The 16332-nt window shown below is 41.5% G+C and overlaps 1 protein-coding gene across 1 annotated transcript in view; it reads left to right on the top strand.

The window, feature by feature from the left end:
* RELN (reelin) overlaps positions 1-16332 on the top strand; it is a 659346-nt gene that overhangs the window by 310884 nt on the left and 332130 nt on the right. Inside the window, exons 19-20 of the mRNA XM_060246073.1 lie at positions 1084-1317; positions 1994-2155. Of these exons, the coding sequence (XP_060102056.1) occupies positions 1084-1317; positions 1994-2155 (396 nt within the window). The remainder of the gene's footprint in view (positions 1-1083; positions 1318-1993; positions 2156-16332) is intronic.

The raw sequence follows: 16332 nt of genomic DNA, 5'->3' as shown, positions 1-16332 counted from the left end.
CCTATAGAAGATGGCAGCTGCCCACAGACTTTGTGCTCATCTGCTAATTTTTTTTCTCTTCTAGTATTTCCTCTCCCAAATTAATGATGGCAAACAGCCATTTGTGAAAGAAAACATATATTGTCCCTTCCTTAGATCTAGGAAATATTCAGCTAGAGCAGTAGGCAAACTGGCAGATGGCTAAAGTGCTTCTGAGTGAGACCTTCAAGGCAGTTTGTGTGTGTGTGCGCACGCACCTGGAAGCCATGGTGGCTTCTGGTGACTGACCCCTAGTTGGGGGCCTGGAAAATATTCAGGGAGGTGGCTGAATAAAGTGTGCCTCTGACTGCTGGTATTCCAAGGAGGACTCTCATCCAAGTCCTTGCCAGAGTTGACCCTGTTTAGCTTCCGAGATCTGACGAGATCAGGCTTGCCTGGGCTGTGCAGATCAGGGCTCTTTAAAGACAGTTTAATATCATTTTGGTTGGTGCTAATAAAACTATTACATGGATTTTGTTTTGGATTTTGTGTGGGGAAATTCAGTTTGTTACAGCTTGTTTCTGTTAGAACTGTAGTTATCGATTCTCTGTGGTTTCATGGTCTGGTTGCTTGCACCAGGTCTGCCCATTCATGAAGAATGGTTTGCAGTAGATTTGTCTGTAACCTTTTAGCAGATTCTTCTCATTAAATATGTGGCGGTTTTCCACCATGCCCTTAAGGCTTCCTACAGATGTTGATGTTGGACACTTATAAGATCTAGCAGTAGAAACTGAAGATCACTTAGGCTTATGCTGGAACCCTTGTACACATGAAAAAGTACTTGATTTTATGCACACATTATACTTTAGATTATAGTTGCTAGTTGGAAGTACATTAATGGGGTTTTCTTCCAAGTACCCAGTTCAGAGCACAATAACTATTTGTGCTTTATTTGGAAAAATTCTTTGGAAAAAAGAATTTAAAGCTAAAGAAAGATATTAAACAGGTATTTTGAAGTTTATATGGAATGATGATTAGTATGCCTAATGACCTCCAACATGATTCTTTCCCAAATCATTATATTTTATTTGTCAAAAGCTGTTTTCATATATTTTCTTATTACAGATGTGATCCTGGCTTTTCAGGACCTGCATGTGAAATGGCTTCCCAGACCTTCCCCATGTTTATCTCTGAGAGCTTTGCCAATTCCAGGCTCTCTTCATATCACAATTTTTACTCTATCCGTGGTGCTGAAGTTAGTTTTGGCTGTGGCGTCCTAGCGAGTGGAAAAGCCTTGGTTTTCAACAAAGATGGGAGGCGACAACTTATCACTTCTTTCCTTGACAGCTCTCAGTCCAGGTAAACAGGAGTAAATGGAAATAACATATAGAAATTAAAGCCAGACACTGAAAACTCTTGCTCCTGACTAAATCCAGCATACCACATAGAGATGAATTGCCCTTATTTGACACAGAAAGTATACATAATATGTCCTTGTTGTATAGCAATGTATTCCTAAGCAAAGAAACACCATTCTAAGTCCAGTGACGTCTCTGGATATAGAAGGGTGTAACTCTGTTTAGGATTGCATTGTAAAGTGCTTAATTTGGTTACGTGGATAACATTTCCTTAAAAATAATATCCTTTGCTTTGTCTGCAGTGCTAAGCAGTGAAACATTCTAGGATAACTATTTTATGCCTGAGTTTGCAAGTATGAGGTATTAATATCAAAAACTGAGTATTAGTGCCAAGTGCTAATTAATTATTCATGAGGTTGTATTTATTTTGACAGCCTATGGCAGTTGATTAGATCCATTCAATATCTCCCCCACCCCTCCAGTTCCTAATAAATAATTTAGTGCAATAATGATTGGCATATTACATTGCTAGACTGACTACACAATTTCATCTCCACAAAGATCCGTAAACATTGCTTGCCTAAACTTGCCTACATTTTTAAAACTACACTTCTAAGTTTAGAAAGACAGAGCTGTATAAATTGTAATATACAACAATGCATATCCTTGTTGTTTAGGTTTCTCCAATTCACTTTACGTCTTGGAAGCAAATCAGTTCTGAGTACATGTAAAGCACCTGACCAGCCTGGGGAAGGAGTCTTACTGCATTATTCATATGACAATGGGATTACATGGAAACTCCTGGCACATTATTCATATGCCAACTACCATGAACCAAGGTATTTTGACAGTTTTCATGGACAGTAATACAGCCCAGTGAAACTGGAAGTCTTGTAATTTGCATGGTTTACTCTGATTTAGTTTAATTTCAGAATGTTAACTTCTGCTGGATTGTTGGTAAAAATAGTGTGATCCATCAAATTCTGTTCCTTGCTTGTAACCCCATGTTCAGGCATTCCACTGTTTTGAATGTAGAATATCTGAGAGAAAGAAATGCACTGGGAGAGAGTGCTCATGGATTGTCTTTGGCTCCTCTCTGTCAATCTAACCTAACTCACACAGTTGTTGTGAGGATTAAATGGAGGGGACAATGATATTGTAAACAGATTTAGTCCCTGAATGTGAAGAAAAGTGGGATACACAAATTTAAATAAATAAAGGACAATCGTTATTGTAAAATCACTAAAGTAAATCAATAATTTTTTAGGCTAGAAGAATCCTGCATAAGGAGGCATGCCCCACTGTGACAATGAAAACCAGCCCTGCATTTTTGAACCATTTTCCTGCAGTTTCTGAGACATTTTCTAGACTTCAGTTAAGCCTTTCTGTTGTCCACAGTGCAGACATTTTAGAATCATCCAGGTCTCTCTTTCTGAGAAGCACAGAGACAGCCTGTCTCTCCTAGAAAACAGTATATCAGGTAGATACCCAGAGCACTGGTTTAGCACCCTCAAAGGTCAGTTGTTTATTGCAGAAGAACAAGACCACCAAAGACCTGCTGTATAAGAACATACAGTCCAGATAAGATCCTAGAAGTGTCTGTCCTGTTCTGTATTGCAGAACACCTGCAACATGTACAGAAGACACAGAACATGTAGTCATACACATGGTTATGTTTGTTTATAGTGATGTGGTGTAGCCAAGACAAACTATTAGTTTGAAACCCTATAAAAAGGTGGTATTTAAAGCAAGATAGAGTCAACCCTCCTCTCATGGAGGAGTTTGTCAGACTATCATTGGAGCCCTAGGCATTCTAGCATGCATTCAGGTGCACCTTATCTCTGTGTGTGTGGGTGTCAGTTGGGTTGTTCTCTTGCCTTTGAGAGGTGGAAGATGACTTGCAGATACCACTCTGTATATATGGTGATCACCTTCTTCCCTCCCTCACACACTCCCTTTTCCCCCTTTATATTGATGTTGGCCCAGCCCAAAGAACTGAGGGAAGAGACAAAAATCACCTTATATTCAATTTCTGAAATGGCTCACAAGAGGCTTTTGAAAATTCAAAATAAATAAAATGTTTTATTTAACATAGAGATGGAAAGGTCAGGTGGAATCAGGGACAGGAGTATGAAGTGAACCAATAATAAAACTGAGGTAAATGTGTAATCACATTAACTCCAGATAATTTGTTGCCAACAAGTAAGTATACCTGCTATTCAACAAGGTCTTCTAAAACTTTGAGGAGAGAGGTTTTCTGTTCAGTTTCTGGTTAAGCTTAGGTTTCTGAGTTTCATTGACTCTTATCTAGAAGGGAGTAACATACAACCAAGTTCCAAACATGATCCTTCTATATACACAGACCAGGGATCACTCCTCTTTTAACAGCAGTCTCCCTTTTCACTGGGCAGGGATTACTTCTCCTAGAATCAATTTCCCTTTTCAGCCTGAATGGGGTTCCTCTCTGATCCTTTCACTCCTTTTACCTCCTTTCAGTCCACAGTCAGTGCTTAACTGTCTCTTTTTCAACTGTCAGTTCCCAACTGTCATTTCTTAACTGACTCTCTCCTCAAAATTCTGTTTGAACCGCCTGTCACTCAAAGGTTTTCAGACCCTATTAGTAATTAATCCTTGACAGGCTGTCACAGGCTATCTTTCTGTTGCTAAATAAACCATGCTTGACTGAGAACTTTCTTCTGTAAATTTCTGGGTGAAAGGAGGAAGTGGAAATTTCCTAACAATGCACAATCCTGTTGCTGTCAGAGAGGGACCCAATTCTCCTTTGTCTGATAGAGGTGTTGTATAATTTGACCTCTCAGAGAATTTCTCTTGGGTACAGTGTTAGCTGGTGGCTCACCCACTGCAGGTAATCCCTGCAAGGTAGGACAGTTCTAAGGAACACTCAGTCCCAATTTTTACGCTATCAACTGAGCTTTACATTGCAGTGCAATTTGTACCTATGACTCGTTCCTTTTCCTGAGGTATCTGGCAGTAATACTTTATCTATTTTATAAATTTGCCTAGAAGTCAAATTGCATTATTACAACTATCTTTTTCTTACCATTGGATTAAGGATTCATGGAAATATCACATTTCCCCTTAAACTAACTGATTTATATGAATTCAATTATAAGGAAATTTATAAAGAAATTCAGTTAGTTTTAAATCAGTGGCATACATTAAAACCAACATTAGCTGATCGTTTACATTTACTGAAATAATTTATTTTGCCAAAACTTTTTGTTTGTTTGTTTAGGGCCCTCCCATTATATATCATACCAAAAACAATATCCAAATGGCAAGCATCACTAAATAATTTTTTTAGACTCACAAACCCCCCAGGATCTCTGCTACAAAGATCCTAGGAAGGTGGTTTAGCACTCCCGAACTTCCTATATTATTATTACACAGCTGTTTTAACAAACCTTATATGTATGTATGTATGTATTTATTTATTTATTTAGTGGACTTATATCCCGCCCTTCTCACCGAAGTGTCTCAGGGCGGCTCACAGCATAATAAGTCATACAATTCGATTTAAAACATTTACAAATACAATTAAAACCATAATTAATAAAACAAGATAAGATAAAACCAGCGGTCTATAGAAGCATTTTATTCCATCCAGAGATGTTCTCATTATCAGTTAGGTGTTATAGGCCTGCCGGAAGAGGGCTGTCTTACAGGCCCTGCGGAACTGCCCTAGGTTCTCAGAAGACTGTTAATTTTAAAGGCTGCAGATTTTAGGTGTCATTAACATATCCTCTCACTCCAGCCGAATTTTGCTGGAATTCTAAATGTAATACATCATCATCTCGTTACTTGACTCCAATAATGGAAAACATGCTTAAGTTGTGGTTGAAATTATTATTGGACATCTCTCCATATGCCACTTTTTAAACCAATCTTGGTTTAAACCTGGACAAGATCCTTCGACTTCCTTGTTTTGGAGATCTGTTAATCGGACTAGATTGATAGATTTAGTCCAGAAAGGTAAACTGTTATTAAGGATGAAATCCAGAAAGGTAAATTGTTATCTAAGGATGAAATTGGAGCACAAATAAATGGTGCTATCCCATGATTTAAATATTATCAACGATATCATTTATTGACCTCTACACCAATAAAAGCAGCATTGTCACACCCATTATAACTATTTGAACAAACCCTTAAAGTGCAATCTGGTTCATTAACAGGTCTTCTGTCTCATATATATCATTACTTGTTCAACTTCGACACTTTCCCCTGCTTCTTCCCGCATGCAAAATAAATGAACTCAAGAGTGTCAGTGTTAACTGAATCCAGATGATTGGCCTGAATTCAGATGATTGAAGGGCTTCTAGTAATTTATCTCCTATTTTCTCTATTTGTTATCAGTATCTTAAATTGGCTCATAGATGGTACTTATCACCACACCATTTTCAGAAAATGTATAAACTGGTTCTGATAAATGTTGGAAGTTATGTGAATGTTCTTCTGACTTTTTCATAATTGGTGGGTGTGTTCTAAAATTTATGCTTTTTGGGATCTAATTCTTTATCAAATAGAACAGATTACAGGGATGCATCTAGATAATATACTTGAAATGGTTCTCTGTGAATATTGGTCTGCCCTACAACTAGATAAAATAGATTCTGAAAGGATGGTGATACTGTTAGCAGCTGCTAAACTTTTACTTGCACGAACTAGGGGGCTTAGTGTTGAAAGTAGTCTGATATAGAAAACCATTAAGAAACAATTGTTCTGGTTATATAAATGTAAACAGAGTTAATACATTCAATTTCAACATAGTAGTCTATGTTTCAACATACAGTATTTCAACATACAGTTAATACATTCAATTTATAATGGGGAAAATTAGTAATGCATCAATTCCTATTGATTTGGTAGACAACAGAAATTTATTACATTGTGGTCTCCTATTGCTGAATATTTGTCTGCTGCAAAGATTTTCCCCTCTAATCCTTATTTTCATAAAATGTATGCAAAATGTTTTATATCTTTGGATAATGCTAAGTTTTAGTATGAAGATAGTTCTTTATTTTTGAGTAATAAAAAAAAAGTAAAAGAACTTTATCTGCTTAACAGTACAGGTCTACACAAAGTTACCCTAGTTGAAGTCTACTGAAATCAGCGTTCTAACTTGTTTTTATGCCTTGTTTTAGTACAGATAAGTCTTGCATTTTTGTGATTTTAAAATATTTTTTCTATATATGAGCCACCTCAAAAGATCTTTGGAGAGGTGGAATATAATTTTTTTTCCTAAAATAAATTACTATAATATACCGTATTTTTCGGACCATAAGACGCACTCTTCCCCCCCAAAAAAAGTGGGGGGGGGAAGTGTGTGCGTCTTATGGAGCGAAGGTACCTTCCTCCGGGGGGGGGGGCCGATCTGCTGCCTCCGCCTCTGATCCTGGCGCTTCCCCCGCGCCTGCCTGCCTGGCTCCAGCTTCTTCCAGCAAGCGCTGGGGTCGCTCCACGCTGCCCCCACCACAAACCCAGCGCTTCGCGAGCGCCGGCTGCGGAGGGGGTAACATGCTTCCTCCGTGCCTGTCTGCCTGGCTCCAGCTCTGACGCTTACAGCAAGCGCCAGGATCGCTCCCTCCGCCCTCCGATCCCGGCGCTTGCTTTAAGCATCAGAGCTGGAGCCAGGCAGACAGGCATGGAGGAAGCACCTGCCCCCTCCGCAAACCCAGCGCTTTGCGAGCGCCGGCTGTGGAGAGGGCAGCGTGCTTCCTCCGTGCCTGTCTGCCTGGCTCCAGCTCTGATGCTTAAAGCAAGCTCCGGGATCGGAGGGCAGAGGGAGCGATCCTGGCACTTGCTGTAAGCGTCAGAGCTGGAGCCAGGCAGACAGGCACGGAGGAAGCACGCTGCCCCCTCCGCAGCCAGCACTCGTGAAGCGCTGGGTTTGTGGTGGGGGCAGCGTGGAGCGACCCCAGCGCTTGCTGGAAGAAGCTGGAGCCAGGCAGGGAGGCGCAGGGAAAGCGCCGGGATCGGAGGCGGAGGCAGCGGATCGCCCCCCAGGAGGAAGGTGTGTCCTATGGTCCGGAGCGCCTTATGGACCGAAAAATACGGTATGTATTCTTCTTGAAATTACTTTATCCTTGAACAGTAAATCTTAATCATAAATATTTTCACCTTGTTGCTAACTGTGTATGAATTAACTAGATATTATAAAATCAAGATTGCTGCTAACATAACAGAGCATTTTGGAGCAATTGGTAGGAAAATCAAGACATGTTCACTGACATCTGTAGCACAGGGATTCTACTGCATCGCTGCATCTGTCTGTCTGTCTGTCTGTCTATCTATCTATCTATGCCTCTGTAGAGTTCTGAGCACATTGAATGACTCTGTGAATACTTTTTTATCATTGAGAATGGTGAGGTGCTCAAATAATGTTACAGTAGTCATAGTTGAGGACACTGTGGAGTTATGGTAGCACGTAATGAGCACCTGCATTTGCTTGTTAATGAGCACAACACTTATACATTTGTTTAAATTTAAGCAGATTAGTCTAATTGATCTCAATAAACTCTTGTTGGCTGCAATTCAGTTAAGTTGAATATGCCCATGTGGGAGCAGGGAAGGCAATTCATATGTGGTCTGAACTTTCTTTCATTCCCCCCCACACACACTTTATTTTGCAACACCAGTTCCTCTGTCCCCCAAAGGCAGGTTGGCTTGCCTCTTTAGGAACTAGAGTTGCAGTTGGGTAAGACTGAAAAATTAGACTGTGTGGGGACAGTTGTCCTTTAAATGCCCATGTGGTTTATTTTGGGTATTGATCACCAAGATAATTTGTTGAGGCAGGAATAACATGCTACAACCCACCAATCCACCTATTCATTTGTAATTATTTATCTACCATTGGATTCTTCCCATTGTTTAAAAACAATCTGATCAAGTGTACAAATTTGTATTAAATGTTTATCTTTCTGCCGCAGTCTAACAATGCACAAAACCACGTGGCCTGGTGAGCCAGGTGGGTAGTGAGGCACTTTAAATTCCCCCCACTTGGTCCCACAACCTCTATTCAGGCCCGGCCATCGGCCAAACCCTGTGGGAGCCCAGATTTAATGCCATTGCAGCCACCCGACCCTCAGCTGATTGTGTGGCTGGGCATTCCATGCTGGTTCTGCCAGCCATGCCACTGTCACCTCCCTTGGCTCTCCTCATCCCCACAGGGCTGCAAATGCGATCTGCAGGTGAGTCGGAGCCCCAGCTTTGTACTAAATGTTATAACTTTGACTTTCTGCAACAATCACACAAAGCAGCTACCAAGATTTGAGTGTTTAACAGCAAATGGGAACTAAAACACACACATATCAAGTTTTAAAACAACAACAAAAAAGTAAATCAAGATTAAGAGCAATAAAATAGAATGAATCCAACAACAGAAGGATAATACAGAACAAATAACAGTGCAATACTCTGCAGAATTACTGCAGTCCGGGGCTTTTTTTTGAGCAGGAATGCTCAGGAACGCTGTTCCGGCTGGCTTGGTGTCAGGGGGTGTGGCCTAGTATGCAAATGAGGTTCTGCTGGACTTTTTTCTACAAAAAGCCCTGCGCAAAACAAGGGTGATGTCAGGGGGTGTGGCCTAATATGTAAATGAGTTCCGGCTGGGCTTTTTCTAGGAAAAAAGCCCTGCTCTAGTCTAAACTTGAGTCAATGGATTTTGAGTAACTCTGCATAGGACTGCATGGTAAAACAGCTAAAAAGCATCAACTACATAAAGTCACACAGACTGGAGTTAAAACCAAACCCCACTCCAGAAACCCTCCAGAGTCTTTACAGTATCCCGAGACAACAAAGGAACCAAATAAGCTTCCCAAGAAAGGGAATTTGAAAGCCTGAGTTCAAGAGCTGAAAAGACATTCCATATTAAGGTTGCCAGCCTCTAGGTGTGTCCCGGAGATCTCTTGGAATTATAACTGATCTCCAGACTACAGGGATACGTTCCCCTAGAGAAAATGGTTGCGTTGGAAGGCAGAGTCTATGATATTAAACCATGTTGAGGTCCCTCCTATCCCCAGGCTCCAACCCCCCCCCCCCAAATCTCTAGGAAATTTCTAACACAGAGATGGCGCATACTCATCTAGTTCTGCATTTGGAATACTGTCCCCAGTAAAATAATTTAGATCAAAACTATATATGACCTTATATGGAGCCAAAAGTGGCAGCCCTAGTCTGGTCCTTCTCCTCAGAAAGTTTCAAGCAGATCTTATTGTGCTGTTCCCTGCCTTGCCAACAGGAACCCATGATGCGGAGAGGTCATGAGGAGAACACAAGGAAAAGGACATATATTAGTCTGCAGGGGTCGTGTTGTAGAAAAATAGGTGTCAGGCTCTGTAACTCTGTAATATAATAATTACAAATGTAGAATATGTCCATATGGACTCTTTGTACTAACCCAAGTCTTTCATTATTCTGTAACCAATGCACATATCAAAGGGGGTAGCAATTGATGTGTAAACTTTGTTTATGTTGCCAAAGAACAAAAGAATGTGACCGTTGGTAGATAACGTGGTCACCAAGCATCTTCCCAGGGGTAAGGAGATAAGCAGAAACCCTTGTGTGAAAGTTTGCACCTTCACTCCCTTTTTGTTTTGAGAATAGGGACTTTGTTTAGAGAATCCTTTGATGTAGATTCCTTAAGAATAGTAACCGCCTGATTCCAGGCATTAGTCTCAACTTCTGTATCCAGCTATGAGTTTCCAATAAAGTATACATTGTTTCAATGAATACTGCCTTGAGATTCCATCGCCTGACAATAGGTGGTGGAGTTCATCCAGGGATTGTTATACAGCTGCACATACAATTCAATGGACAAGGAGGTGGAACTCTCAGAAAGAGGAGGTGGAGCTCTCAGAAAGGTTCAAGAGCTGCGTTCCTGTGAGCTCCCACTAAATCCGAGGCCTGTTAGTCTGACTAAACATTAACAAGAATGCTCTCAATGCAGACTGCCAATTTCAGTGGCTGCTCCATGACCATCATTGTTAGGTGAGCAGTTCAAATAGAATATTTCAGTTAGTGGTGTAGGGAGGAAGGGTTTAAGTTTGTTAGGCGCTGGGATGCTTTCTGGAACAAGCAGGAGCTGTACAAAAGAGATGGTCTCCACTTGTCCCCAGATGGAACCAGGCTGCTGGCGCTTAAAATAAAAAAGGTGGCAGAACAGTTTTTAAACTAAATCTTGGGGGAAAGTCAACAGGAGATGAAATGTCTCTGGTTCGGGAGGACTCATCTCAAAGAGATGAAGGATTAGCTGTTACTTTTCTACCGGGTAAAGGATCAGAGTTGTCCACTGAGATGGTGACAAACAGTATGGACTATCTGCCAAAGTCTCGAGGCGACAGGAGGAAGGTTGCAGGCCTAGTTTGCCTGGGAACTTATAGATGTTTGTATGCAAATGCTAGAAGTGCTCGAAGTAAAATTGGTGAGTTGAAATGTTTAGTGTTGGGAGAAAACATAGACATTGTGGGAATTTCAGAAACTTGGTGGAATGAGGAGAATCAGTGGGACACGGTGATTCCTGGATATAAGTTATATCGGAAGGATAGGGAGGGAAGGGTTGGAAGTGGGGTAGCTCTGTATGTCAGAGAGGGTATGCAGTCCAGTAAGACTGAGGTCAGAGAATTAGATTCTCTTCTAGAAATGATTTGGGTTGAAATAGAGGGCCCAAAAGGAAATTTACTATGGGAGTTTGTTTTCGCCCACCAAATCAAAAGATAGAGGATGATTATAATATGATAGAAGGATTAAAAATAGTGGCTAAACGTAAAAACTGTGTCGTAATAGGTGATTTTAACTACCCGCAGATTGATTGGGTCAATATGTGTTCTGGTCGAGAGAAAGAGATTGAGTTTCTAGATGCTCTCAATGACTGTGCTATGGAGCAGATAGTCTCTGACCCTACCAGGGGTGGGGCAATCCTGGATTTGGTCCTAAGTAATGCTCAAGACTTGGTGAGAAATGTAAAAGTGATCGCACCGCTTGGGAGCAGTGACCATAATGTTATTGATTTCACCATTTGTATAAATAGAGAGTTGCCCCAAAAGACCAGCACGACCACGTTTAACTTTAAAAGGGGTAAATTCTCTGAGATGAGGAGGCATGTGAAGACGAAACTGAAAGGAATGGTAAATACAGTCAAAACCCTTGGGGAAGCTTGGAGGCTATTTAAAACTACAATCCTAGAAGCTCACATAAAATATATGCCACAAGTTAGGAAAGAAGAAGAAGAAGATATTGGATTTATATCCCGCCCTCCACTCCGAAGAGTCTCAGAGCGGCTCACAATCTCCTTTACCTTCCTCCCCCACAACAGACACCCTGTGAGGTGGGTGGGGCTGGAGAGGGCTCTCACAGCAGCTGCCCTTTCAAGGACAACCTCTGCCAGAGCTATGGCTGACCCAAGGCCATTCCAGCAGGTGCAAGTGGAGGAGTGGGGAATCAAACCCGGTTCTCCCAGATAAGAGTCCACACACTTAACCACTACACCAAACTGGCACAAACAGGTATAACAAAAGGCCTGCATGGTTAACAAACAAAGTAATGGAAGCTGTAAAAGGTAAGAAGGACTCCTTTAAGCGTTGGAAAGCTAGTCCAAGTGAGATTAATAAAAGGGAACACAGGCTATGGCAAATCAAATGCAAGACTGTGATCAGGCAGGCAAAAAAGGACTATGAGGAGCATATTGCAAAAAACATAAAGACCAACAATAAAAATTTCTTCAAATATATTAGAAGCAGGAAACCAGCCAGGAAGGCAGTGGGGCCCTTGGATGACCAAGGGGTAAAAGGATTACGGAAGGAGGATAGGGAAATGGCTGAGAAGCTGAATGCATTTTTTGCCTCCTTCACTGCGGAAGATGAGAAGTGTTTGCCCGCTCCAGAACCACTAATTTTGGAAGGGGCATTGAAAGACCTGAGTCAGATTGAGGTGACAAAAGAGGAGGTCCTACAACTGATAGACGAATTAAAAACTAATAAGTCACCAGGTCCGGATGGCATACATCCAAGAGTTCTGAAATAACTCAAAGTTGAACTTGTGGATCTTCTGACAAAAATATGTAATCTTTCATTGATATCTGCCTCCGTTCCTGACGACTGGAAGGTAGCAAATGAGCCTGCCTAGGCGGGGAGGGCGGGATACAAATAAAATTTAATAATAATAATAATAATTAAAAAAATGTCACCCCCATCTTTAAAAAGGGTTTCAGATGAGATCCGGGAAATTACAGGCCAGTCAGTCTGACTTCAATACTGGGAAAGTTGGCAGAAACCATTATCAAGGACAGAATGAGTAGGCACATTGATGAACACGGATTATTGAGGAAGACTCAGCATGGGTTCTGTAAGGGAAGATCTTGCCTCAGTAACCTGTTACATTTCTTTGAGGGGGTGAACAAACATGTGGACAAAGGAGACCCAATAGATGTTGTTTACCTTGACTTCCAGAAAGCTTTTGATAGTTCCTCATCAAAGGCTCCTTAGAAAGCTTGAGAGTCATGGAGTAAAAGGACAGGTCCTCTTGTGGATCATAAACTGGCTAATTAATAGGAAACAGAGAGTGAGTATAAATGGGCAGTCTTCGCAGTGGATGACGGTAAGCATTCCTGTTTCCAAGTGAACCCAGGAGTTTGATACACACTTGTACTTGAATTAGTGTTCTGAGGAATTTGGTTTGAATTCTCTCAAGCAGGGAAAGGGAGGAGACTGAAGACCCCAGAAATGTTCCATAGGTTAGCTGGGTCTTAGCTTTAAACAAGTGAAGTGCAGCTGGAACATTGTACCACCCCTGTGTCTGATAGGATTTCAGGATACTGTTTGCTGATTTCTCTCCTGCATCAGCGGCACTGCTATTTTGAAATGTGTTGGAACAAGAAGCCTGCACCACTGCACCCAGATATTTGAAGCTGGATACTTGAAGCTCCCAGCACCTAGGCCTTGTGTTTTTCCCAAAGACCAGGACCTTACTTTTCTGGTGGTTAATTTTGAGATGTTCAGTTTCACAGTAAAGGGAGAATTTTTTCAGGGCCCATTTCAGTCCTATAGCATACATTAGCACTTGGATGTGACGATCCGCTAGTTTGTGGGGATGTAATCTGGGGTCTTTAATAAAGTTTACCAGGTTATTAATATAGAGAAGAAATAACGTGGGAGCTAAAAGGCAACCCTGCCTGACTCCCCTGAACATTGGAACAGGGTCTCTCAGGTGCCCTAACTGACTACCAACCTCAGTCTGAAGGCAGTTTGCTCATGGATAGCCGGAATAAGAAACAGCAGACATTTATCAATTGTGGAAGCCTGTAATTTTCCTTGTAGCCTGACTCTGGAACTGTGTCAAGGGCCGCTTTTAGGTCTACTGATACAGCATAGAGTGAGCTTGTCCTCTAGTGCCATATTTTTCTGTAAGGTATTAGAGCATCAAAATATGATTGATCATGGACCTACCAGTTCTAAAGCTAGCTTGCTCTTCCACTAAAATATCTTCCTGTCCAAGCCAGTCTAAAAATGTATTAAGCAAGTGTTTGGCATATAACTTGCTTATGGTTCTTAGGAGGCTGATTGGTCTGTAATTTGATGGCTCTTCTTTCTTGCCCTTCTTAAAGAAGGGGACAACAATTTCATACCCCACTCTTTGGTGATGCGCCTGGTTTTATCAATAAAGATGAACAGGGAGGCCATTAGAATCATCCACCAGTTCTTATCTGCTGTGAGTAATTCTGGAGGAATTCCATCTAATCCTGGCACGTTGGCATTCTTCAGCTGCCTTATACTGTATATGCTTTTATCTCCTGAGCAGATAAACTCTCCTGTTGGATGAACAGAAGGAGGTTAGATGAACTCCTCATTCATGGGCTCCACATACATTTTTTGGAAGTAGGACATCCAAGTATCTGGAGGAATACGGGAGGCTAACGCGGGGCAACTGCTGATGTTCTATTTGACACCAGTCTCCAGAATAAAGATGTGTTTTTATTTCTAGCTGCTTCAATTAATTTAGCCCATATTTCCCTAGCATATTATTTCTTATGCTTGGCCACCAAAAGTTTGTATTCCGTTTTTTTTTTTGGGGGGGGGGTGGCGAGAGGAGATTGTAAACTTCCTGCTTGTTCTTTCCCTCAGTCCTCTTTGCTAAGTTGTATGCCTTGGTTAGAGCATTTTTTGCTGTGGAGCAGCCTTGATCAAACCATGGTTTAAAGGGTATATTTGTCACTGCTTGCTTCCTTTTGGGAAACTTACTGAAATTGGCCTCACTTTTGAATTAGCTCCTCATACATTTCCAATGCATACTCTAGGTTTAAGGGGGCATTAAAAGCTTGGCATCAAATCTGGAGATTCTCATCTGTTAGGACTGCCTTCAGCTCTAAGTCTAGCTTGGGGGACCATTTCACCCAGCAACCTTGATGCTTCAGCAGTGTAACATTCATTGGGTATGTAGAATGAAGTGCCTCTATCTATATCTAGGCAAACTTGAAGATGGGGTGGGAAATTATCACCTTCTAGGTATGGGAGAATTTGAAAATTTTCCAGAGAGCAAAGCAGCACTTTATCCACCTGCATGTAATCAGCAGTGCTTGTTCTTGTCCCAGCCAGGAAAGTAAACTCACCTGGTCTATCTCCCTTGGGGGAACCATTTAATATGAATATTCCTAATATTGCAAAATTAGCAATATGGTCCTCAGAACAGCGTATTTAATACAGGGGTCCTAAGGCCCCATCTAAGCCATCCAGACAGATCTTATATTTAGAGGCCAAAATTCAGGCCCCATTCAGGCATTTAGGTCACCTGCCGCCAGAACTTTAGCCCTCAGATGGTCCACAGTGAGGGAACCTACGTATTGTTCCAACCGTTGCCAATTATTTTCTATGCCTGCTTTTTGGTGGGAGGTAGGAATTTACAATTAGAAGACTACCCTTGGCTACCCTGGGGCCAAGTGAGTAGAACTGCCATGGCTAAGGGTTTCAGAGAGCATAATTCACACAATCCACTTTAAGAGATGTAGATACAAGAATACCCAACTCACCTTTGAGCCTGCTTGGTCCTCTGCCCGGGGAATGCCTTGACTGCAAAGGTGTAGTAACAATCAAGTTCTAAGGCTGCTGAGGTCCAGGTTTCCTGGAGCAATAGAACCTCATAGTTTTGGTGGAAAAAAGAAATGTCCGGGGAATAGGATAGGCCATCTAGAGCAACTGCTACATTCCAGGAGAGGATGTTGGCAATGCTCTTTGGTTGTCAGTCATCTATCATGATTTTCTCTAACTTGCCCTTTGGGTTGAAGACTACACACCCTTTAATGAGGATGTGTCCAGTAGTATCTTGTTCGCCCAATAGAAGAGGCTGAAGCAATACATCCTCTTGAAGAGAAGTTTTTTCATTTGTTTCCTTGCTTCCCCTTAATGTTCAAAGCTAGAATAGGAGATGGAGAGGGAAATTGCTGCCATTTGTCACCTTTGGAGTCTCTTTTCTTTGAAAGGTCTATATTTACTTGTTGCCTGAGATTCTTGCTAGCACTTAGAATCTTGGATCTCAGATGTTCTCAATTGGAAGTGGTCTTTTCCTGATCTGGACAAGGTAGGTCTGTGAAAGAGTTCAGGAGGTTCTCCTCTACTGAATTGGCAAGAAAAGAGTATTCTGGGTCCACCTTAGTGCAAGTGACCAAGTTAAGCCTCTTCACTGGTTCTTGATGAGGCATGCCAACTAATCCATCTTCCAGGGGTCTGTCTTCTGCCTTTTTCAAATTTTGATTTCCCAGCAATGAGGAAAACACTAGGCTTTTCAAAACTCGAATTGGATACATTCCTTTGATATGCAATTCAGCCTTCTGACAGAGTAGAATAGAAGGTATCCTTGAGCTCCCAAAGGCAGCATAATTCTCTGTGTTTGGTTCGAGCTCTGCCTGAATCAGATCTAGAAGGGAAGTTTTCATATTTAAGAGGGAGATGTTTTGTCATTTGATGTTTAAATTTCCAGACAGGATTTTGCTTCCTGTAACAGCTCTACC

Source organism: Heteronotia binoei, chromosome 8 (genome assembly GCF_032191835.1).
Source record: "Heteronotia binoei isolate CCM8104 ecotype False Entrance Well chromosome 8, APGP_CSIRO_Hbin_v1, whole genome shotgun sequence".
Taxonomy (NCBI): Eukaryota; Metazoa; Chordata; class Lepidosauria; order Squamata; family Gekkonidae; genus Heteronotia; species Heteronotia binoei.
Note: the sequence above shows the minus strand (reverse complement) of the source record. Positions and strands in the feature narration are given on the sequence as shown.